This window comes from Harpegnathos saltator, unplaced genomic scaffold, assembly GCF_003227715.2.
Source record: "Harpegnathos saltator strain DR-91 unplaced genomic scaffold, Hsal_v8.6 scaffold295, whole genome shotgun sequence".
Classification (NCBI taxonomy): domain Eukaryota; kingdom Metazoa; phylum Arthropoda; class Insecta; order Hymenoptera; family Formicidae; genus Harpegnathos; species Harpegnathos saltator.
In genome coordinates this window covers 1027501-1053405 of record NW_020230089.1, presented here as the reverse complement: position 1 = coordinate 1053405, position 25905 = coordinate 1027501, and the positions used below count along the sequence as shown (strand labels likewise).

The window sequence follows — 25905 nt, the reverse complement described above, 5'->3', positions numbered from 1 at the left end:
CCGCGCCCGTTTTCCGGTCTCCAGCGGCGAAATTAGAATGAATGTTTGCGAGAGAGCGTCGACCTCGAAAGAAGTTCGTGAGGGCAACGGCGGGGCGGGCGCGCTGCGCCCTTTCGCAGCACCGGCACCGAAGAGCGAGGCGCGGCGTTTCCCTGGGTATTGTCGGGGACCCGGGGAGCCATTTTCGCCTCTTTCAGGGAAAACAAACATTCGTTCTAGGTGGAAGGTAACTACTCGCTCCAAAAGAGAGAGAGAGAGGGAGAATGCGAGCACGACGAGGGAACGCGCATGCCCGTCCCCCTGGCGCCGCGACGGCTGGCAGAACGGAAGTACTACTTTTACGCGGCCCTTTCGTCCCTCCTACTTCCCCAAGGTCTCTTTCTTTCTCTCCCTCTCGCTTTCGTCCTCGCGTTCGCTCGTTCTCCCGTTTTCTCTTCTTCTGTCTCTCTTTCGCCACCCTGTCCACCGTTCCTCGCACACCCTTCTTCCTCCACACCACGCGGTGGTCGTTCCATTCTCGCAGCCCCCTCAGGCGTTACCCGCTGCCGCGGACTGGAAATCACCGTCTCGAGTTGCGTGCGTTGCTTAGAGGCCGGGGAGGGTCGGCCGCGGTGCGCACAACCCCTTTTGCAGCGGGAGTTCGTGCGCCTTCGTGGCCTGGATTTATCAAAACTAAGCAGTTTTATTCGTCGACGAGGGCCGTTAATAGATACGATATCGTGCGATATCACGACGCGAACGCGGTATATTTGACGTCTCTCCCCCCCCCGTATAAGGGTGGGGGAGAGACTACTGCTAATAGCTTCCTATTCCTGAAGATCCGACCGAATTCGCATCGACTTCTCAATTCGACGTGAGAATGAGGGCGAGGGAGGAAATAAGAAACACGAAAGGTTTCGCGCTCTCTATGAAAGCGCCTCGTATATTTCGCGTGTCGATCAATCCTCCCCTATCTTTGCGACGCCGAGAAGTCATAATTCCGAGGAACGTATCGTGCTTTTCCCACACTGCGGGTGGCAATGTGGTTATTTGATAGATGAATAGATAGATAAGCGCGTTTATATATTATCGCTCTAAGGCCTAACTCTCAGAGAACACACCGAGTAGAAATTTATAAATTGATATTAAGGGGCACAGAACGGCAAAATTAATATCAAAAGGTCTATAGAAAAAAAAAAAAAATACAAAACAAAATAAAAATCTTGTAATTGATATTAAATTGATGAAGGCGTAAAAAAGGAAACAATTATGAAAAAAACCAAGTTGATGCTAAAGAATACGTATTTAACACGCTATTAAGATGTGTTGTCATATTTTTACGCGACTCGCGCGAACGAAGAAAAAAACTCCTACTCGTTATTATTTATGATTGGAAATCACTTTGGATTTCATGCGGTGAAATTTTGCTCGAGAAGTGACAACGAGTTACTCGGATTCGAGTGATTTTCCATCCATCACAGAAAGTGAACTTCTCACAGTGGAATTCTGAACAGTGCACTGTGAATATTTTCACTCGAGATTGAAGAGTTAATCTGACATATTCCGCCGTCTCGCAGGGACAAATTTATTCTAATCGACTGAAACATTCACTCGCACGAAGCTCCCCAGAATCCACTTCAAGCTTAAGTGAAATATTCAATTTTACGATTCCTAGTGGCAGTATTTTCGCTTCTACGCGCAGAAAAAAAGATTAGTTAAATTAACATAACAACGACAAAATTGAAGCGAGCGTTTTGCTCGGAGAATACGAAGTTTCTGATCCTCAACAATTAAATTCGCTTTTTAAAAGTCAGAAATATTTCAGCCCTTCAAGCGAAACGCAAATGATGTGATTGTCACGTTATTAAATCAACCGATCTTCTCTCACAGGGCAGTGAATTACTTTTCGTTTCGAGTGAGATTCCACCCCGGGAAATTGAGCGAGCAATTAAGAATAATCGGGAAAATTGTATAAGATTAAAATTACATTAGAACTTGGACAAATTTGCCATCCCGAAATTTTAGAAATGTTTATACGTCGGAAACTCCCCCTTTCTCTTCTTCCCTAGAATTACATTATCTTAGAAATCCGCAATTACAAATTATCGCACAAAATCAGAGAGACGTCATCTCTCAGACATCGTCATTTATCAAATAGCCGCCCAGCGCAGGTGGCGACGATCGGCCGAGGCGAAGGCGAGCTTCTCTGCGCGTCTGTTGAGAAAACAAATCCTTCCTCGATAAAGCACTTCCTGCCGGCCGACGGGGCGCCGTCGTCCCTCTCGTATCGTCTAATTCTTTCGCTTCGCATCACAGTCAACCACATCGCCCGAGAGTACAAGGTTTCGGAACACGCGCGAGCGCGAGCGAACCCTTCGTGGCCGCGCGAGAACGAGGCGCGCGGTGTTTGCCTTCGTGGGTTGGCCTTATGAAAATACGGATCCGCGGGGCGGATTGACGGGCGCCCTTCGATCCCGAAAGTCGGGGGATTATTACACTCGACGTCGTCGACGTCGTCGACGTCGTCGCTCAACCGCTGACAGTTGACGTCCTTTCAGCGGCGCGCGCGCGCGTCTCGAGCGACTCGACGTCCCTCGGAGATTCAGCCGGCGGATTCTCGCGATGCTCGATACACACATTCCGCGACGTCGACGGCGAGACGCGACCAAGGGGTTCGCTCATCCGGAGCGCGCGTCGAGCCGATAATCGCCGCCCTTTTCGCGTATTTATACTCTCTCCATCCACCAGCCAGAGAACTGCGATGCCCGGAAGAGAGACGCCGTGTCGCGTCACGTCGTCAAATCGAGATCCGCGAGCGCGAGCGGAAAGCCGCGGATTATTTCGCTCGACGTCTCTGCCGAGCTGACGCCCCTTTCAACGTGTCAATCCCACTTGATTCACTCGATTCATCCTCCTTCTCTTCCACGTTTGCCGCGTCGATGTATCCAAAGGCTGCGCCGTCGCGACGACGACGACGACGAGACGCGAACGGAGGGTTAAGTCGATTGCACTCGAGGCGATTTATCCGGAGATCGTTAGGGGTGAGGGCACCGGAGGGAAGAGGGAAGAGGGATCTTCTTCCCCCCCCCGATGAAGAATCGGTCGTGCACGAGCGAGCGAACGAGCGAGCGTAAACTGTCGCCGGCTTCGTTGGCGCGCGATCAAGCCAGCCGGCCGGCTTGCGAGGAGTCGCGCTGGCAGAGAGAGGAGAGAGCGTGCTCGCGCGCGAGGGTAAGAAACAGATGTCGGAATAGCCGGGCTTGAGAATGTTTACGTCGCGCGCGCGGGGATTTTATATCCGAGAGCGAGACATACGACGTACACGTGCAGAAAGTGTCGGGGCGGTGTCTTTGTCCGAGGAATAATCGCGCCTTTCAAACAAGTCCCGGGCGCAGAAGCTGTCGGCGGATATTAACGGCCGCGCACTCGGCAGCCGTACAAAGGAGTGACAAGTCGTAATGATAACCGGGGTGTGTTTTGATAAGTGTATCTTACGAACCCCCAGGCGGAGTATATTTGTGCAGCGAAGCGGCTGGCAATCGTACAAATAATCCGCTAATCCGCGGACGGGCTGCGCATGCGCGATTGTTTCAATTACCCGCGCTTTCTTCGGCCGTCGAGAAATAGCGGTTACGACCGACTGAGACCTTTCATCCTCCTTTTGCTCGCGTGTTTGCGTGTACGTGCGCGTGTCCGTCTATTTGCCATGCCACAAACCACGCAAAGTACTGAAATCACGCTCGTCGACGCATCCCCCCATTTCTTCGCGTTTTTACAGAACGTACATTTTTATGTTTATTATCGTTATATATATATTTTTTATAAATTTCCCTCACACTGGCGGTACATTAAGAGATATAATTATTTCGTTTGTTATTATAACATTTGGATGTAAATCAACAATTTCATGGTATTTTCAATATTGAGAATATTCTTTTCCAAATGGGATTATTGAATTATTTTTGTAATTATTTTAGGAACTTTTTGCGAAAAATGTTTTATGTATGAAATTGTTTCCTAATATTTTCATTAATTAATTTTCCACTTTTACACTTTTTTCTAAAAGTTTCTTCTAAAAGTTTGTTTGCATAAATTCCCGAGTATTTTATAAGGGTAGGCGTTTAGGTATTTATCGCATCAATTTCCAGCATTTCTTGAGACAAGTATATTATATATTTTATCGTGCATTATCATCTTCCGCCTAACTATTAAAAAATGTTAGGAAATAAAAGTCATATACTTAAGAACTTTCATAAAGAAAAACGCGTGCGCGCTCTGCATTCTTAAAAAAATCTCTTCGTACAGATCCCCGCGGCGGGTATTTTAACGCTGGCGTAAACACTTTCCCCAGTGCCGAGCTATTTAAAGCGCACATACGACACACGCTTCGCGCGACATGGAGTTATCCTCGCTCGAAGATTAACGCGATGCCCTTCCTGTCCCCTCCCTACATCATCTGGAGCGTGTTGTATTTTTGCTAATTCGCGACATCCCTGCGACCGTTCGTCCGTCGTCGTTGTCATCGTCGTCGTCATCGGCGTCGTCGTTGTCATCGGTGACATCGGCGGCGCACGAGTGGGTGGGCGACAGCGCGTGGACGAAAAGGGGGGCAATGACGCGTTAATTGCCGCATTGTTATGTTAATACGTTGAAGGCTGCCCGCAATAATTTCGTCACCGTTCGTCGTCGCATGTCGGGTCCCCCTAATGGATCCGCGGATAATTGGAAAGGAAGACGGGAGCGGGGGGGGGAGGGAGGCCGCGAGGGCCGAGGGTGACGGAGGTTCGTTGCGGGGAGGGAGGGAGGGAGGGAGTGAGTTGGTGTAACGGAGGGATGACAACGTCATAACGGCGGAAGGATTCTCTCGTTCTCGCGTGACGCCTCTTCTCTTACCCTCCGCCATTTCCACCGTCTATGCGCCGCTTTCGATCCGTGCGCGTCGACGAGACACACGCAAGCGCGCACGTTCGCTTTGTCAGTTGGCGCGCATACACGTCAGTTTATAGTTATCAACACGACGAATTAACGCATTCGCGCATAATCGCGACTGAGATCGCGTTCGTTATTTATCCGGCGTGACAGCCGTGCGTCGACATATCCGCAGCCGCGTATTATTATTATGATTATTGTTGTACCTGTATCTGTGCGCTCCTGCGCGGCGATTTTCACGGAAAAGATTCGCAAAGGTGTCTCTGAAGAAACGTTCCCTTATTATAATTCCAATCGCGTGTGATGTTTATTTCTCGGTATTTTAACACTACGACGGGAGATAATAAATAGACGCACGTTTAAAAAAAGGTTATTAAAATTGATGCAATAAATCCCCTTTGTTTAATGTGCTTTTACACATTCGCAGTTTCATTAGTGCGCGTTTAAATCGCCGCGAAATTTACCGCATCAGCAGATGTCAGAAAACGAAATCGTTCGCCGAGACGCGGAAAATCATTCTTGACACACGGGAGATAATTTTCTCTCCTAGCATTCTGGAACAGGAAGATGACAATACAGATACGCCATATAGATGTGCCGCAAAAAGTAACTTCGCATCCACGCTGCCCCCAGCCGCGTCATCGTGTCGACCCGCCGTCGACCCGCGCGGAACGCGGAAAAAGCGATCGCGCCGGTCCCTCGTGCGTCGCGTGCGTCGCGTGCGTTAAATTTCGCTACGTCAGATACACCCGTCCCCGCCGGATGACACATCCGTACAATTACCTATCGCTCGCGCGCGACTGTAACGCGCGCACGAACGCACGCACACGAGAGCGGCCTCGCGTTTCGCAATTAAGTACGCAACACACACACACACACACGCGCGCGCGCAAAGCACAGTGTTCTCCCCGGGTTCCGGAGGGGGGAGGGCACGCGTCGCTTACTCTCGCCCTCGGACATACGAAAGCAAACACACCCCTTCGGCTCGTGCGCGCGCGCGCGCGCGCGCACACGAGGGTTGCGCAGCGCAGCGTAACGCGGCGCGACGCCACAATTCGACCGACGTGCAACATGTTTATGTATTGCCGGTAACATTAACATCGCAATTTATGCGCGCTTTAACCGGTCGGCCCTCCAGCCTTCGCCATGAGCGAGCGAGCGGTCGGCCGGCCGGCTCGTCGCTTAACACGACCGCGAATTCACCGACGCAGTCCCGATGTATGTACAAGTTCGGTCACCGCGGAGGGAGATCGGGCTGGCAATCGTCTCCCTTTTCGGCCGCCTTCTAGAGAGCTCTCTCGTCCGCCTGGCTATTTATATATTTCGACGTTGCCCGTCGACGTCCGCAGCGATCACCGCCTACGGCCGAGAATTTCTTCCAGGGACGGCGAACTTTAGTAGATCTTCGCGAACGCGCTTTCCCGTGGAAGCTCGCGCGGCCGCGAGGTGAGCTTCCACGGTGTGAATGAGAGGACACTCGCGTTTGCGAGAGCCTGACGCGTCGATCGAAGTGATCTAATGCTCGATATACCTACCGTCAGGGTGAGATGATTAAATTTCTTTGGTCCTTTGGAAAATCTTTCGAGAGAATAACAGTCGCGTGATACCCATTCTCGCAAGTGGGTTTCCTGCAATTTTTTCTGCAGCTTTTTCTGCAATTGTCAACAGTTACGTTATAAGAAATACAAAACTGTTAACAGCTAGAAAATTAACAGTTAAGTGCCGCTTTGGAGCACAGCGGCACTCTGGAGTGTTTCACCTTTTTTGTTTCATTTTATTATTCACGTTTTTCAGGTGTAAAACATTCGACTTTCTTGCTGTTTTTTGGATTTTCGTTCGAGTATTATGTTATTAAGTATGTTTTTTGTACAAAAAATTCGGGTCAGAGAGAACAGTTATAGCTGTTATGGATGATCATTGATACCCTAGGTCGCTTTCGAGGTCGCCAATTACGAATCCGGGGTCAGAATTTCGAAATTCAAAATGACGGATCCCAATATGGCGGATAAAAATTTTCAAAATTCTTCGATTTCGACAGAAATAGGTACATGGGGTTTTTTGGGTAGCTGATAACGATTTTGTTATTAGATTTCCGAAATTCAAGATGGTGGATCCAATATGGATGGCGGATATAATGGCGGATAAAAATTTCCAAAATTTTTCAATTCCATAATATCGTGTCAAAGTTAGCCATTTGAAGTCGCCATATTGAATCCGCCATTGTGAATTTTAAAGTTCAGACTCTGGATTCGTAATCAGCGACCCAGAAGATCTCTATACACATAATCAGTTTCTTTTATTATTGCACAGAAAAATTCGTGCTTCAAAGGATCAATAGATATTAAAACTTTGCCTTAAAATTAAGTTCCAATCCCATTCCAATCAAGTTTCCTGTAGTCTCTCTTATACTTTCCATTCTAAATTAAAATTCAACTTTTTGTAGTTTCTTGTATCCAAAAGACTAACATCTTTCCTGAATACGGTTGTGCGAACAGTTAAAAATTCATATTTTCCCTCGGCTTCCCTCGGGCCCGGGGTCAAACGGTATTCGTTCGCCCCCGCAAAGTCCCAAATGTCAAAGCAAAACCGTGCAACGAGAGAGAAGGAAGCTTTTCCTATTGAAAAGGCGCGAGAACTGAAATCGCTCGAGAGGGGGAAACTCAACAGCTAAAAAACTGGATCCGATGGGTGCTGATGGTATCTCGAGGGTAAATCGGCGGATCGTCACTCTCGGCTGTGCCGGCGAGAAGCGCGCGCATGCCGGATTCCGGACGACGGGGGTGAGGCAGGCCAGGTTTCTTTCCGACAGGTAATCTCGTCGCGCCGGATCGGCGCGATTCCGAGAGCTTGTTATTTCGAGGTATTACGTCGGGCTGTTTTGATAGCCAGGTGGGATTTAATTAGGGAACCGCGCCACGTAGTCGCTGCCGGGGATTATAACGAGCGTACCGGCCGGGGTACGCCGCGGTGTTCGCAGTTACTCCGCTACGCCGCGAACGGCGGATCAAAGGGCACGGCGACGCAGCGGAGTGTCGGCTTTTGAGGTCGAACTATGAGCGCACCGCGCGGCGGCACCCCCGCTCGATCGGGCCCGAAGAGTCGGAGGAAGGCAATGCGCGTTCGCGACTTTGCCGAATTCGTGCGAGCACTCGTAATGGCCGTCTCGCGCGGATATGCATGTACTTAGAGCGTAAGCCGATTATCCTGCGCGCGTTGACGCGTTGCGAGAGAGAGAGAGAGAGAGAGAGAGAGAGAGAGGGAAGGGGGGGAGAGGAGGAGGTACTTTATAGCTGTATCGACGGCAAGTTTGTCAAGGACTCATCGGCGACGGTTATCCGTCGTGAACCTCCTTTGACTCGCTTTGCACGGTGGAATCCTTGCAGCAGCCGAGCTTCGTGCCAACTTCCGCCGGTGAACAACCGACAATGTCGCGATGTCGCTGGCGATTATAAGCGGTTGCTCGCCTCCCTCAGCGTGTTCGCTCCTGAAGTCTACTTTTTGAAAGGAACTCGGCGTTTTCACGGTAGACGCGCACCACACGTTGCGCATGCAACTCGCGTGTATACTCGCTCATCCGAGAGGAAGAGAGGGAGGGACGCAGAAAAAGGGGGACAAGGGTATTGCAGAGAATCGGAAAGAGAGAGAGAGGGAGAGAGAGAGAGAGAGAGAGAGAGAGAGAGAGAGGACAGAGACAGAGACAGAGAGAAGCTATCGCGAGATCCATCTTTCGACGACGCTCGAGAAATTCTTCGGGTGCGAAATACGTCCCGTATACGTAAGTTTCGAGCTCGATTTCACGAACGAGTACCTAAAAGCCTTTCTCGGGGCTGACTTGGGAACTCTTGGCGGATACTTTGCAAGTTTCTCGCCCTGTTTACCTGACACGAGGGTGGCTCGGGCTGCTCGGAGTCAATGGGATGGAAACCAAGCCGAGTAGAAACCGAGCCCGGAGGTTTAATGCGCGCCAAAGGGCAATGCGGTACGTGCTCTTCTTCGCTCTCTTTCTCTCCACGAGAGAAGGAGGCTTTTGCTACGGGGTGCCTTGCTGTTTTTATCGGGCGCAACCACGAGGCAGGGAGAGCAAGGAGATGGAACGGACGTGCACCCCCGCGGTTCTACCACCTCTGGGGGCAGAATTATTGCCGAGAGATGTAAACACGTATTTTTATCACATCTAATCGAAATTCCCCCGCGAGACCCAAATTTCGTTCTCGGACTCGGAAGAGGGGGCAGGTTGTACCGTAAGAAATGGACCAATCATAATCGATTATTCTTACAATAATCGATTATGGTTGGTCATTTCTTACTGCTTACGCTCAAAACCTTATTCCTACAGCCTACATTGTAGATGGGCCTTTAGGTTGGTACTTTCTACCATAGTCATTCTTTTCGAACAACAACCGCTATCTATACGTCAGGTCAGATACTTCTGGGACTACCCTCGTATCGTGCGTGTTGTTTACTCGTCACGTGTCGGTGACATAATTTTCCTCCTTGAACGCGATCATATCGATGGCTATTTAAATCTTTAATAATCGCTCGTCAACACATCGTGGCTTTAGAAAAAAAAAATATACTTTCTACGTGGGCAAATTATTCAAGAGAGATAATCGACCCGTCGACCGCGCCATTCTACGGAGTGAGTGATGATTGTTACTCAGCCGAAAATACATCTGCAGGTAATCGAGATACGCGTGTGTGGAGAATTAGCTATTAGTCGATCGTCTGCGCGATCGCCGGCGCTCGGGCCGTCATCAGGGTCGATTGAGAGATCGTGGAGGTAACGGCACCGGGCAAGGTTCCCTCGAGAGCGAGAGACCAGTCTCCTTAAGTCGGATTGACACGTCTACTCACATATGTCTATAGAGCGTCCGCCGCAGAAGCAGAGGATCAGCAGGTAAAAGATGAGGCACGTCTGCAGGTAGTCCATGGTAGCGTCGATGGTCCGCGCGCCGGTGGTCATCGAACTCTCATAACCGCTCCTGCGAAAATAAAGTTTGAAAAAAATTTTACACACACATGTACACGCGTCTCGCACTGACGTTGCATAGAACAAAAAGAGAGAGGGAGAGAGAGAGAGAGAGAGAGGGAGAGAGGGTGATTAAGAGAGTGATTCCCGGGAAGGCGCCTTGCCAGCCGTAGAGATTGCTGCGCGCGGTGGGCGAGCGAAGGGGGGCGACGCGACGCGACGCGACGCGGAGGATGCAGAAAAAGAAGCCTGGGGGAACCGGCCCCCGCCGTTTCGGCCTCCCCGTGCTTTTCGTCGGGGTGAAATGGCGCGGTTCCCGTGCCGGACAGATATACGACCGGTGCAGGAGCTGCCCATGGACAAAGAGCTACATTCACGCCAGCAGCCATTACGCGTCATTATCGAGATTAGGATCGGCCGTTCGCCGTTCTATAGCGAGGGAGAGAGAGGGGGAGAGAGAGAGAGAGAGAGAGAGAGAGAGAGAGAGAGAGGGAGAGAAAGCTGGACGGAAAAAAGGAACGGAGGAGCCCCCGACGGCACTCGTGGATGGAAATCGCGGACGAAGAGAAAGAACCTCGAAGCACCGCGGACGACGCCATGGGGCGGCGGCCTCTTCGGTCGTTTCTTTTTTCCTCTCTTGTCCCGTACGAGATAGAGAGAAAGAGAGGGGGGAGGAGAAAAAAGCTCATACGTACCGGATGATAGTCGAAGGGGTTCGCACGGCCGGCGGGGAGGGAGGAATGGAAGGACTGTATGTAGTTTATTCACGGCGGTGCCGTCGCGGCGCACGAAAGAAAAGCGAGGGGGGTCTTCCTCCTCCCCCCCTCTCTCCCTTGCTCCAAGTCCAAGGGGAGCCGTACGAGAGGCCTCACTTTTTGGCTAATTAACGACGATGGAGGCTCGGGGGGAGGGGAGATTTCTCTCCGACTACCGCCGGTCGCTGCTCCGCGATGCTTATCTCCGGCGGGTTTTAGGGAGGACTGCTCTCTCCTCCCTCGGCCGCGCGACGAAAATATCCGGCGAGGATGGACGACGTGCGTTTTACATTCGCGATCGCGGACGATCGTGGATCTCGGCGGCTCGAATTTATCGCGTGGGTACTCCGGTTGGCTACGAGGACGGGCGCGGAAACGGCGGGCCGAACGGCGAAGCGATCCGGTTCTCGGCGTGGATCGACTTGAATTTATTAAACAATTTGTAAAGCATCTCACGAGGCGCACAAGTTTGTGCGATATATCGAATACGTGTAGCGAAACGCGAGAGGAGTCGATAAATTTCATGTTGAACAATAATAATAGTTTCATCGCGGCGAGTGACAACAGAGCGAGGCGATATCGCAAAGCGCCGAAATGAAAATAGATCGTGTGATAATAATAGTAACAACTTTATAATTTATTAACTTTTACAATCTATCGTTATATTTTATAATTTTATAATAACGATTGCTCGTCGACCGCTTACTTTCCGCCGCGACTTTTTGCCCGACATCGTGATATCGCTGTCCCCGTTTCAAGAGAAACGCAATGCGCAGCGTCCGCTCGTGCGTGTATAATCATCCGAACAAAAAGAGAAAGGGAGAGTGAGCGAGAGACGAGAGGGGGAGGAGAACGGGGAACAGGGAGAAACAGAGACCCTTCGATCGCTGAGCGCTGTCGGATGGATAGCCGATCCCAATTAGAATTCGCGAATACGATCGGCGACGGCTCCATAGACGGGCATAATCGATCAAGTGGCTGAATCGGATTATCCGGCCGGCAATTAAGACACCATTCAGCGTGAAGCGGCTACGTATGCCAGTACCCGTGTCAGATACAGCACGATCACAATGCGCGCGATCGATTAGTCGACACAGTAATTAAGGTCATAGAGTGCAGCCGACCTCTAACCGGCCCGCGCCCGTCGCTCGCTCGCTCGCTCGCCCGCCCGCCCGCTCGATTGTGTCCGCGACACGGTATTCGTTTCTAGGCCGGCGATTAGATCAATCGCGACGTACAATTAATCATTAGGCCCCGAGGATAATCTCGCCTCACGGCAACGCGCCTGCGCCCATGAGCATGCCTCTAATGCAACATTCATGCTTGGCTCGCGCGAGATAACGTTTCCCCGCAGCGGCCGTCTGCGTGTCCGCGAGACCACGCAGGAAAATATCCCCCTCCCTCCATCCCTCGTGTTTTAGATTCGCTGTATCGCGGCGTATATCGGCGCACATCGGCCGGGCGAAAATTAGACGGGAAATTAGAGCGCCGAGAGCGCTCGCGTGCGTCGATCCTCGCTCGCTTTCGCGCGGGGGAGCTCGCGGATACGGACGACTCCGCCGAAGAAGTCGCGGGGCAATTTTGCACGGCGGGCCATTCGTCTCGCAGGTTCCTACGGTACGCACACATCAGTACTCGTTCATTCGCCCGTCGAGCGCCCGTCGGTTCCACTGTGTGCCGCCGCATAAGGTGGCCTTGTGCAGCACTTTGAACGCTCGGTTCGCATGGCATTCGTCTCTTCATTTTTGCCGAGTGCCCCCCCCCCTCCCCCTCCCCCGCTCTCGCGAGTGCGCTCGCGCTCATGCCCGTACGCGAGCGCGAGGCACTCGTCGCGTGGAGCTCTCCGCGAGCCAGGTGCATCGGTGCTTAAGTGGAATTAACGTGAATGATGGGGCCTAGGCAGAGCCGCGCACGGACGAGCGTATTTCACGAGCGGATGCACGCGTGCACGAATTCGCCGGGCCAGTCGGCGAATCGATCACGCTCCTCGCCGATTACGCGCGGCTTACGCGCCGAGCGCGCTTTTCACAGCGGATTTGTTTCGCCCAAGTCGCGGGGACGTTCCTTAGCGAGAGCTTTGTTGCAGGCTGGCAGCACGGGCAGCATGGGCCCTTCTCTCGCAATACTTTGAGTGATGTCCGGCGCGATGTCCGGCGAAAAAATCCGGGACAGGCATCTAATTCGAGCGCAGGACACGTAGGACGAGGGAGATCTGCGGAGATTCGTAGATGTGCAGAGCTATACTGATTTTCTTCAAGAGGAAGAATAAGTTTCTGTAAACGTACACTGAGAGAAAAGTATATGATGTTTGGAACTATAATGATATAGTAACTAAATTATCTATAAGTCTGAAATATCATATTTATTAGTGAGTATTACCATAATATCGGTAATAATTACGATATAGGCATAGTAAAACCAGCCATATAATATTTTTACTAAGAAAATTATTGTATAGATGCAAATATAAAATGGTAGGTAAAAGTAACTCTTTTATATAGTCTATATTACCAGAATATTTGCTAAATGACGACAGATGTAACTATATGAATATTAAGTCTCACTACATTTGTGAATGAGAAATTACCATATATGTGATAAAGGTAACTAAACAATTATTTAAGACAATCATTGACTACATATTCGTGTTTATCCTACTATATTTTGCAGGTTTCTGCGAACTATAAAAATATGGTTGACATCAAAATTAACTATGAAATATAGTGAGATTATAGTTAATTCAACTTTATTTTTCTATCAGTGTAGGACTTCCTTCCGAATTGTTTCTCTCATTTTCTTATATTTATTCTTATTTGTGTATACTCTCTTTTTTACTTGAGAAGGAAGAAAGAGTAAATTGGAGTATTTTGGAAAAAGAGAGTAAGAGATATTAATTCTGTTTTCTTTTTCAACATGTCTTAAGAAGCGATGTAGGACGTTAATTTGTACTGATAAATTCATTAACATTCATTAACATGAAACGTTAAAGTGATGTTAAATTGACGTGAAATGAAACGTTAAATCTCAAAAAAGATTAAAACTGCTCAAAAGACGGAGGGGAATAAAATTTTAAATTCTCCTCGGATATATCCGAATTCTGTCGTAAATTCGATTGTTTGAAAAGTCTTGTCCCTTTACTCGCGCTGTAACAAAATTCCTCGTCCAGTTTGCACGGACGATTCTCTTAATATCTCAATGTATTGGGGAGGTACACACATACACACACGTAGACGCTAATCCGAAACATGCGAGCCCTCCTACTGTGTTTCACGCTATTCGGCCGGATAATTATTTTCCTTGAAATTCAAACTTAAATTAAAACCTAGGAGAAGTATTCCCATTTGGGAGTGGCTATATAGACGACAACGTTCTAGAATCGGCTTGGCTCCGTTCCCAACGTGTCATTCCGAAGGGCGTGCGAATGGCTGGAGAAGGAAGGAAAGTGCCGCCGCTGCCGCCGCCGCGTGCACGAATACACGCTTTAATCCCCACACTTACAACGTTTCCGGATCGTTAAACGTCGTTCGTCGACGAACTCTTGAGTTCGGGTGAAAAATTCGCATCCGCGCCGCAGCTTGACGCCGCCGCGGCGGCGGCGGCGGCGGCGGCGGCGGCGGCGCGGCGACTGCCGTTGCTGCTGTTCCGCGCGCGGAATGGCTTCAGCCGCGGCGGAAAACGCGTCATTTTCTCGTCGAGAAGTTTTCGACGTCGACGACGACGGTGCGGGAAAGAGAAGAGGGAGAGGGAGGAAAAAAGGAGCTCGGCAAACTGCGAGGCGAAAATTCTGCATGTAACTGCGCGCTGTGCTCTCTTCTCGTTAAACGGCGAAAGACGCTTAAAAACGGAGGAAAAACGAGACACTCGAAGAACCGATATGCACTCAGTGCTACGGATGTCTCCACCATCGACAGGTCGATACTAAAAGAACGTTGTTAAAAGATTATTAACTTATTCATAGTAAAGCGTCCGCGGGACTGAGTTTACGTGCGATCCCTCTTGGCATTTCTTCCGTTCTCTTTCTTTTGTCACTCTACGAACATTCACGAGAGAATCGGGGAAAATGTCGCTTATTGACAACCACGATAAGTTGTCGCGAATATCGTTGAATATTGTCTAACGTCGATCGGAGAGACGAGACACGTCGAGATGCCGCGGATTTCCGGCCGACGGATGGCAAAATCGCTCGCGAGAGACTCGCGCTTCTCCCGTCTCTCGCGCGTGAGGAAACACGCGGCCCTCTGGAGATTTACAGCGACTGTGTGAGAGCAGGTGTGTGTGTGTGAGAGAGAGAGAGAGAGAGAGAGAGAGAGAGAAACACACACACACACACACACACAGCCACGCAGCCGCAGGAGTGCGCAGCACTCTTTCGCGCGCTGTTTCCATCGTTCGGGCGCATAAATTTGCGTGTGAATTCGCGGAAAGCGTCGCGCACACGTGCGCGAACGCGTCGCTCGCGCGGTCTCGAGTGGCTTGCGCAGGCAGATTAAAACCCGGCGAAGTCGCCCTCGCGTAATTGCCGGGGCGCGCCGCGACTTATTTTCGTAAACTTTCCCCTCGCGTAGGGCGAAGGAGGCGGAGGGGAGGGGGTGGACGCGGTCGTCGACGCGAGAGAAATCGCGACGTCGCGTTTACACCGCCGTTTTAACAAGGTAGCACAAAAAAGTATGGCACGGCCAGAGAGTCAGGGAGTGAGAGTGAGAGTGAGAGTGAGAGTGAGAGTGAGAGAGTGAGGGAGGGATGGAAGGAAAAGAGAGGAACGGAGCGAAATCGCACGGAACGAAGACGCAATTCTCGCGGCGACTGCCACTCCGAAGGACTCACCCGGCCGTTGGCGTTGACTCCTTCAGCACGAGGTGTTCACTCTTTTCGTCTCTTTCGCGATTAAGAGCGCGACTGAAGTACGGCGCGTGTCGCTCGGTCTGTTAGATTCCTATTTTTATCAATCGCTCGCGTCGGATAAAAGCGCGCGCGGTATATCTCCGGCCGGATCGATCTTGCGACACGTTATCGTCCATTGACGGCTCTTATTTGTCTCGCGTCGCGACTCGGTCTCGACCTCCTTTCGAATTTATCGCGCGCGCTCGATCCGTCCTCTCGATCGGCTCCGCTCGTGGCCGCCAGCGACGGCGACGCCAGACTCGCTCGATTCTTATTAATTGACGAACTTATGCGCGATAAGTCGAGGCCCTCGGTTCGTATCAGCTCGTTCGAGCCAACCCGGAATGAACCGTCTCGTTGGTACGTTAAAGACGGAGAAGGTGGGGAAATTGTCTGGAATCCGCGCTCCAGCGGCCACCGCCGCAAAATCGTCCGATCATCGGGCGGTCTTCGCGAGATGGAAGGGGAGAGAGAGAGAGAGAGAGAGAGATTCGATCGATTCGCGAACGCTTCATCATAAAGAGACTGGCGGATCCGCGAGCGCAGCAGCCTTCGACGCGGCGTTTCCGACGCGAGAAAAAAGGAGGAGACACGCAAGCCCGGCTAATTACGAGGGTCCCTCTGGCTACCGTGTGCTGTTGCTGCTGTGGCTGCCGTTGCCGTTGCTGCTGATGTTTATCTTCTGGGTGCGAGCGATGGGAACCCAAGATGGCAGAGCATCTCCCATTTATTCAGCGCAAGAACCGGTACGCTTCTGCTGCCACGAAAAGGAACGAGAAAACGACTCGCGCGAGTGGGTCCCCCCCCCCCTCCCACCGCTCTCTGTCTCTCTTCTCGGGGCCGTGCCTCGGGATATCTGCATCTCCGTGCCGCCGTGTGCGTTCCGAGTAGATTAAAGCTGGTTCCGTATTAATTTTGTGCAGTCCACGTAGCGCTTCGGGTGCGCACTTTGTCTTACGATCGGCGTTCGCAAAGGATGCGTGAACTGCATCCTGAGTCGCACCCTCAGCGCGAGGAGAGACCCTTTGGCGAAGCGCAGCAACGGGTTCTTACGATGACGACGTCGTCGTCGTTATCTGCGCGGTAATGTTGCCGGCGAACCGTTCGATCTGTGTCGACTAATCGTCGCCAGTTCAATTACGGTGAGAGAAAAGGAAAGATTAAAGTAGGACGTGGGTTAAGCTTCAGTGGAGCCCCAACTAGGTCGAAATTCGCTTGTCTCTTGTAATTGATTCCGTCGTGTCTGGATATAAAATATAGCGCTGTGTGATATTTATAATATATCTCGAAGCAATCGTTCTTCGTATCTAATCGTTTCCGAACTAATCGTTTGATATCTCCAGCTAGCAGAATAAAATAAAATAGATTAGCTGAATAATCGGCAACCTTGATGTACGCGCATATCTGGACACTATACGGGCGGTGAGAAGGATTAATGAAACCTGGCTTATTAAATATCAAAGTACCGAAGAGCATTCATCAATCGAAAACAGTCGACAGTCGATTAAAATCGCCGAGTGAACGTGACTCGTTGCCTCTTTCTCCAAATGAAGGATAATTCAAGTAGAACAAATCATTTCACTCAGCTCATAACTTCAATATTGCTCCAACATTTTTTTAGTGCTCTCGGATTGCATTGTATTGTGTTGTAACTCGGAAATTTTAGACCGCCTGTTTTAGTCATTGACTTGTATCACTCGAGAAAAATTTCAGACCGTTGACTGTACTGGCTAAAAAAATTTTTGTTTAAGTAGTATAGGTCAACCACGAGTCACACGTGTCGAACGACGCTTCAGATTTGGAAAGGACGATGAACAAGCGGTCGTTTGTTCGGTCGGACAAACGAGAAAGACGAAACAACGATCCTTCACGAGGAATTTGTTCTTATCCTTGCGGCCCTTTTCTTGACGACTGTCATCTTCGGGGAGGCGGAAGACGACACACCGCCCTCGTTGCATGGGTCGTTGTTCGACGCGTCTCGGGTCCTCAAAAATAGCGGAGTTATCATTCACGCGAGCGCGTTCGCGCCCTTTGAGATATATCATTCTATTTAAATACAGGATTCGCATCACACATACAGACACGCAGAGGCTATGATATATACATATATATATTTCGCGTGACATTAAGCGTTTGAAATTTATACCCCGGTATTTCATCCCGCCGCGACCCCGAGAGTGTGCCGGTGGTGTATCAGGCGGCGGCGACGGCGATGGCGGCGGCGGCGGCGGCGGCGGCGCGCACTCTTCTCTCCCGAGTCAAGCGGAACGCGAATCAGAAAAGAGAATTCGCGAAATCAGCCGGCAACGCCGGCATCCGGGGATTAACGCGCGCGTCGCTTCTCGTCCTCTCGCCCTTTTGTTTCCTCGAGACGCGAAACTCTATAATTAAGAACTCCGTGTAATTACATCAACGTCTCTCGGCGTTAAAGCCGATGCTTCACGGCGATGCGCGCGTGCGCCGCAGCTCTCACGAAGATACAATGTGCTTCTGCGTTCTTCCGAACGCGAAAGGAAACCCGGCCTGTAGTCGTAGCGGTAGGTTGACCCGGGCCTGAGTAGTGGGCCCGTAAAAATCCATTATACCGAGCGTCGAATATTGCTGGCCGTCGCAGACAGAAAGGCAAGCAGCCGGGCTATTCTCTCGCCGATGCGATCGAGAACGTTCAAAGCGCCCGTGGCGTTCCTCTCGTTAGGTCCGCGCGCTACCTCGACGGGGGGTGCCGCTTCATAACTCAAGCCGAAATATTCGCCTACATTCTGCGCGCGCGCGCGTCTGTGTCGGAGGGTCAACTTTATCCGCGACGCACGCACACGCTCTTTTCGTATGCATCGGACGCTTCGGCAGGCACGCGCGTACACGTTGCACGTGGTGACGTACAATGCACGCGACTAAGGTTGACCCTAGCGAGGAGGAGGGCGAGGAGAAGGAGGTGGTGCTGCTGGTGGTTGAAGCGTGGAAGGTGCTGGTGCAAGAAGGGTTGGGTGGCGGATGCCCTTCTGAAAGAGGGTCCTAGGGAGGCGGTCGGTGTGCAGCAGGGCCATGAATTATGCAGTTCGCCGCGGGCTAGGGCCTCGTCGGCGGGAAGAGGGGGGGAGAGAAGGGAACTGGAGGAAAGGCCGTGTACGTCGACGAGAGAGAGAGAGAGAGAGGGAGAGAAGAAGAGAGAGAGAGAGAGAGAGAGAGAGAGAGAGAGAGAGGATAAGGGAATGAGAGAGAATGAGCAAAGGAGGGACGGAGAAAGGGAGACAGTGATATACCCGCACGGTCCAGAGCCACTTTACCCTCCTCATCTCCTCCCTCGCGTAGCCGACCGCCTACCTTCTCCAACTTCTCCACCTGCGCCTTCACCTGAGGCCTCCCGCCACTATTCTACTACTACTACTACTACTACTACTACTACTACTACTACTACTATTACCATCACTACCACCTCCGTCAGCCAGTCTTCCACCTTCGCCGCCGACGCCGCCTCCTCGGCTCGACTCGACTCGACTCGACTCACTCGCTCGCTGCGAGACGCGCCGGCTACGAGGCCGACACTTCGCCCCGGCCGATTGAAATTTTCATACCGGCACGTCTACCGTTCCAGTTTATGTCCCGAACAAGTGAAATGCACTGCTACCGGCGTCGGAGCGCCCAACCTCCTCCTTCTCCTCCGCGCCATTCTCCACCTTCTCTCCCGCTGCTGCCGCGGAGTGTTAGAGTAGGAGAGAGAAGGTGGAGAAGCAGCAAGGGCGGCAAAAGGAGGAGGAGGTGGTGCTGGTGGTGGTAGTAGAGAGTGCCGTTTTTCTTTTTCTCCTTCTCTCTCTCTCTCTCTCTCTCTCTTTTTCTCTTCCCCTCTCTTGAGAACGCGTCGGAAACCTCTCGCTTTTTCTCCGTCTCCTCACGCCGACGTGGAGGTTCGATCCTTTACACGGCGGGTAATCGGCGAGATAGAGCGCACACGTCGATATCCTCCTACGTTCCCTGCCCCCCCCCCTCCCCCCGCGGCCTTTCCGCGTGTGAATTTCGCAAGCGGACGCAATGCGTGCGTGCTGCGTGCCGCGCGTCTCGGGGTCTACGCGGAGGCGCTTTCGCGCCGCTATCAATTTCACGGTCAATTTTCGCCGCGCCGCTCGCTTTGATATTTGCCTGACACGCAGCAGACGCGGATGAGCGATCGAAGTTGAATATTTCAAATACGGGCTATCCATCGCGCCGATGGCCGCGCCTCAGCCAAGGCCAGCTGAAATTTTCATGTCGGCCGGTCTGCCGGTCGAGTTAACGATCGAAAGAAACAAACGACGCGCCGCCGCCGCTACCTTCATTTCCACTCCTCTTTTTCTTCCTTTCCTCCACCAGTCGCGGTCTCTTTCTCTTCGATCCGATATTCGCGGGACGTCCTCGGAACGTTCTCGGTTCTCCGTCCGCCGTTCCCAGTCGATGGAGGATCCCTCCCCCTCGAGTATGGAAAATTTTCTTAGAAGCACCCAATAAGCAATCGACTGTATTTACGACTGTTATTCTTCTACTCGAGCCATGCGGAATATAAACGATGCTATTTGCATAAAAAAGACGTTGATCCTATTATCCACAGTTAAAAAATGAAAGCTTTTTCAAGGAAGCTCAAACGTGTGTTTCATTTTGAGATACTTCACTACTTACTTATGTCGAGGCAGGTTACTCATATGTGTGCGTGTGTCTGTGTGTATGTGTGTGTGTTTTACTTATGTGTCTCCGATATATTCTCGCGACCGCTTTTCCGCCTCGCAACTCACACTATGAAGATATCTTGATGACATTCTACCTCCTCATATGACGAGGAAACATTAACGATCTGCTCCTCGGACTTGGCACTTTGCGCTGAGGTCGAGTAAGGAAGTCGGCGATATCAGTATTCGATCAAGTACTTCATTTAACAGAGTGAGTGGTACAAAGAGAGGATGGAGAGAGAGAGAGAGAGAGAGAGAGAGAAAGAGAGGAAGAGAGCGCAATAGCCACCGTCGATAGAGCCCGGACGGAGCGCAAACGATGTCACGAGTCGATAGCCGAGTGACGGTCGTAACTGAGGGCGGAATATTGGCATGTAAAGTTACCTCTGAAATGGTACTCGGAGAGCCGCTCGGCCGAGGAAAGACAGAAAGAGAGGGAAAGAGGTCGTTAAAGTTTTTTGCCTCATACGCGCGCGCGCGCGCGCGAGGCGACCTACAGATAGTAACGTCCAAAGTGTGCGCGCGGGACTCCAGAAATAGGAGCGTCATAACTTAACTCCGCGTCCGGACTGATATCGCGTCGCCGTCGCCGCCATGTGATGCGACGTTATTATCTCATCCGACGAAAGTGTCTGACACCTCGCGGATCATTGCTAACTGTTCCTCTCGGCACCGTTACGCTTTACTACAACGCGCTCATCGAAACACCGTCTTCGGCGTCCTCGTAGCCCCGCACGGTCTCTTCGAGTTGCCCGCGACATTATCGCGATTTTACGAATCTCGCACGGACATGATTGCGAGCGAGCCGCTCTTTCGGAAAGTCAGAGGGCCCGCGATTCAGGTGCCCAACACAGCACGATGCGATACGATGAACTGATCGGATATATCTTGAGTATAACTTGGTGAAATACAACGAAGATGCAAGAAGATCGTTTCGTCGACCAGCAACCGCTCCGCGGTTGGGTGATATTCGGCTCAATCGGCTCGAGAATTGTGGGACCTTGATTTGACGAGACACTGGGAAAAATCCCGCAGCGTTTTCCGAGATCGGCGGAGCGCGAGGAGGCGAAATTCACGGGCTCTCGCGTCGTCCCGCAGCGATACGAGTAAAAAACTCGTCGGCGACTGCCGCGACGTCGTCGCGGACGTGACGTGCGGGCGTCGTGGTCGCACGTGGAAGGATCGTTACTCCACTCGTGGATTTACGAGCGGCCGTTATCGCCCTGTTAATGTGCTGATTAGATTATGCGACGGGACAGAAACAGGAAAAGAAAGAGAGAGGGGGAGAGAGAGAGAGAGAGAGAGAGAGAGAGAGAGAGAGAGAGAGAGAGAGAACGGGAGCGACGGTGGCAACGTCGATGTTAGACGAGTCGGAATCTTTCGGCCCCGTCGTGATCAACACCAACACGACAACAACGACGACGACGTCGACGTATATATAGGCACGTACCTTTTCCCAAACACGTACCTTCTCCCAGAGAATCGTAAAAGATCGCGACTGCCTCATCCGGCTTTTGTGTTGTTCCTCTCAAGTGGACGGGCGGCAGGGGCGACGAGTTTTACGAGCGCGCGGGATTAATTATTTCGCGGACGGCGAAAAAAGTATAACCGGCTACGAAGTGGGAACGCGCGAGTGTACAAGAGAGAGAGAGAGAGAGAGAGAGAGAGAGAAAGAGAGCATTAGCGGGGGATAGAAAACGGGAGAAAAAGAGCCGCGGTGTATGGTATCGCGTTTGGTATCGGCCGTTTTTAACGCTGCGCCGCGTCCGTGGCGCGCCGTCTGCGGGTTAACGCCGCGAGGAACTCAGAATAGTTGCAGAAATACGCAGCTGACGCTCGCAAATTAGCTTGCGGCAATCCGCGGGCGGTGGCAAGTTCGCGAGAGTGCGAGCGAGAGGGACAGAGAGAGAGAGAGAGAGAGAGAGAGAGAGAGAGAGAGAAAGAGAGAGCACGAAATGAGATCGCTTTGAAGCCCGAAGTTTCCGTCCGGGAAACCGTCTCTTTCCCTCTTTCTCTCTTTCTCTCCCTCCTCTCTGTATCGCGCGCGAGAAAGAGGGCCGCGCCGCCGTCTTTGCGCCGCTCAATTGAATCCTTTTATCCCGCTCGTCCCCGCGAGCGTACACCCCCGGTTTAATGCATATATATATTTCCTCTCTCTCTCTCTCTTTTTAGCCCCTCCTCCTTCATTTTTCTCTTCTTCGAGAAGCGGCTCCGCCGCAGCGTCCGCCGCGATTGAACTCCGAAAATAACATATTAGAACGCGGCAAAATACGATCCGCTCTCGCTCGCTCGCTCGCACTCGTCGATCTTGTCGGCGCGTCGGGCGGCGATCTCGGAAATAGAAATTCCTCGTCTCGCTCCCGCTCCGCGAGATACTCACCTCTCTTCCTCTTTCTCTCTCGCTCCTGCTCGCTTCGTGTTTCCGCGCGCGATTACTTCGTGGCTCCGGGGTCGCAGTCTGACACCCTGTTCGTTTAACTCGGCCGCGAAGGCCGATCCGCGCCGGGATGAAAATCAAAGCTTCCAAGAAGCGAAATAGCCGAGAGGGCTAATCCGTTATTCGCGCGCCATGGACACGGTTGTACCCGCCAATCGCCGAGGAATTATTATCCGGAGCGATGACAAAGCAGATAGGAAGCCCGCAGCTCGACGGACTACGTACGATCGTCGGAGGCGATTATTAATTATCGACCGGCGTAACGAGGCGGGTCGCGAGATCACGCGCGCTCGCGAGGGTACGGCTCGAAGAGGTAATCGGCGCACCGATACCGGACGACGAGTCGAGCCTTGTTCTGAACGCTTATCGGCTGCGAAACATGCCAGTTTCCGGTCCTCAGGCTGAGGCAACGTTGCACGGAAAAAGCAATTCCGTCAGGGGAAGTGAATTTTTAGGGAAGAGTAGGAACCAACCGGAAAATTCGATCGCAAGAATGCGGCGGACGTTTCTACTCGGTCAATAACAATAAAATATAAAATAATAAACAATATATAATAAAACAAAAGTAATATAAAATAATAAAACAATAAAAATAACAAAGTAAAGAATATATTCTTATTATATTAATCTTGAAATTATTTTTTAAATTTTATTATTATATTAATAAAGTAAACAAGAATCATATATTTTATTAAATTTAATTATATATTTTTCAAATGTCTTCTCCCATTAAAAGGAACGGCACAAATCTGTGCTTTAGGCTCGATTGCTCCAACTTCTTGGTAAGTTAACTGGTAGTTAAGTCATATGTTTGTCTTTGTTTTTCTTTCAACTTAGACAAAGACAGACATATGACTTAACTATCAGTTAACTTACCGAGAAGTTGGAACAACCGGCCCTTAACGCAACTGAGACGAATGTTTCCGGCCGCGGTAACGCGGACATCATTCCTCGTCAGCGAATTTTGGTTCGCTGTCCAGTTGCACGAATCGCGACCTTCTCGCGACCCGTGCGCGTGACGCTCGCGCGAGAAAAGCGGAAGTTGGAGTTAAAAGGGCGCACCTAACGTTCGCCGAGAGAGTCCGGAGCAGGGCCCCGGAAGTCCCAGCGGGTTCTTTCATCGGAGCGGCGAAGCGCGCCGTGTCGCGTCGCGTCGGCCGGCGAGTCTTCGCCGACGACAACCCGTTACAGCCGTTCTGTTCTCATAAATCGTTTATTCATGTTTAATGCAGCGCCGGTATTCAGTGCGCCGTCGAAAGTTTTCGAAGCTCTCAGACGGAAAGCGCGAGACTGCGAACCGCCGGGAACACCGTGGCGTGGCGCGACGACGACGGGGCCGGGGCCGAGGACGGGGACGGGGACGCGGGAACTTCGGGAACAAGGGAATGCTTTTGCATCGAGGCGAGGCGACGCCTGAAACCAGTCGAAAAAAGTCAAGAGAAACTGCGGAACCGAGTCGCCCGCTATTGGAGACCGGGCCTTTCACCGGCTGCCTAGAAGACGGTTGCCCGGATCCTTCCACACGCGCGCACGTATGCACGCGTATTTCACGCACGCACACGACGCACAGTCGAGACTCTCGATCCTCGCGATACTCGTCCGATCGCCGAGGTGGTTTCGTGTTCCCCCGGCCACGAAAAGTTCCCCCCCGCGCCGGCCGAATGAAATATTCACGGCCGGGGCCGGTAAGCGCCGACGATCTTCTGGGTCGTCGCATTGTTAACACGTCGACCATGCCGCGGCGATTTCCATGCGAAGTGATCCCTTCGCTTGGGCTTAATTCGACGTTCCGCCGGTCGAACTTGCGGTGGAAGTGCATGCACTTCCGCTGACGCGTCTATCCTCGTCAGCTGGTCTCCTTGCCGCCCCAGCGCGGTATTTAATTTGTCTGGCGATATTAGTCACGCTGTTTCCGAAGGACACGGTGAGATCAGAGATTCCCGCTGTGCGATCGACGTGATGTTGCAACGACCAAGCAGTCTCTTGAAAATTACTCAAATTCATATAAAGATGCATCTCGTGCTTCCGATGAACGTGAAACATTTTTGCGAAAACTTGTCTTGCTTGGATCGCACTGCTGATGAAAGCAAACACGTCAAGCATTGTTTAATCAACATTTGGTGGCATCAACGGTAATTGATTAACAAGGGCTTCGTAATACACAGAGCGGCTAACAAGTAAACCTCGGGAAACGTCAGACGCCGATTCGTTTCCAATATTTTATAGTTATTCTTTATGTCAAAATATGAAGAAATCTGTTATCATTTTTAGCTTAAATTTTTAATTTTTTTAATTTTTTAAATTTTTTTGAAATTTTTGAAGTTTCGCACAAGTACATTATTTTATACATATTTGAAACAATATTTCTTAATATATATATCTGATTTGTTGAAGTTTGTACACACATGTCGCCGACTTATGAGTCAGAACCATTTTGTAAAATTCGAAATGGCGGATCTAATATGGCTGACGTCATTGTTGAAAAAGTGTTCAGTTTTACGCTACATTCGACGTTGGGTGACGACAGTTTATTCTTCTGCGAAACTTTTTTTCTTCTTTTTTTGTTCATTTCTTGTTCATTTTTTACCAGATTTTGACGTTAAAATGAGCTTGTTTGCTGGATAGTGAGCCGAAAGATTACTTGTGCGAAACTTCAAAAATTTCGAAAAAATTGAAAAATTTAATTTAAGCTAAAAATGATAACAGATTTCTTCATATTTTGACATAAAAAATAACTCTAAAAAATTGGAAACAAATCGGCGTCTGGCGTTTCCCAAGGTTTACTTAGTAAGAAGTCAATTTAAAATTCTTCTCGTAGATTGTGCTTAGGGGACTCGAAGTGGTAATTGCCCTTCGGTCGTGTCAAAGTGTCGAACAGACTAAATCTCTTCATGTGGACACAGAATAATCGCTATCACACATGCAAGACGTCGATTTCTCACGGGAGTCGGCAGGTCACACGCGCGTTTAGCTCGCGTCGCGCCGACGCACGACGCGTGCTCGGCGCGATGATGGTGAACGTAACGCGGAAGAAGCGCGCGACCCGGCACGGTTTTTCTCGATGAAACGACCGAAGTTCGCGATATTATTTCGCAGGCAGGTGGATCGCTGCTAGCAACGGGCGGCGGCGGTGTCGGTGATAGTAGGTCGGCGCGGGTTATGAATCATGGACGAACTTTCGTGATTAAGGGAATTAGAATCTCCGGGCGCGCATTCCTCAGGAAAGACGGGGGGGGGGAGAAAGAGAGAGGTGAATCGATT

The 25905-nt window shown here is 50.9% G+C and overlaps 1 protein-coding gene across 4 annotated transcripts in view; it reads right to left on the bottom strand.

Annotated features, from left to right (window-relative positions):
* The window catches only part of LOC105188791 (discoidin domain-containing receptor 2), a 148257-nt gene that overhangs the window by 33961 nt on the left and 88391 nt on the right, over nucleotides 1–25905 (bottom strand). For 3 of the 4 annotated variants that reach the window (XM_011150425.3, XM_011150424.3, XM_025299878.1), the window contains one exon: nucleotides 9763–9890. In XM_011150425.3, coding sequence (XP_011148727.1) covers nucleotides 9763–9871 — 109 coding nt within the window. In that variant the 5' untranslated portion in view covers nucleotides 9872–9890. Of the gene's footprint in view, nucleotides 1–9762; nucleotides 9891–15456; nucleotides 15488–25905 lie in introns of those variants that run through there. The other variant, XM_025299879.1, reaches the window with a different exon arrangement.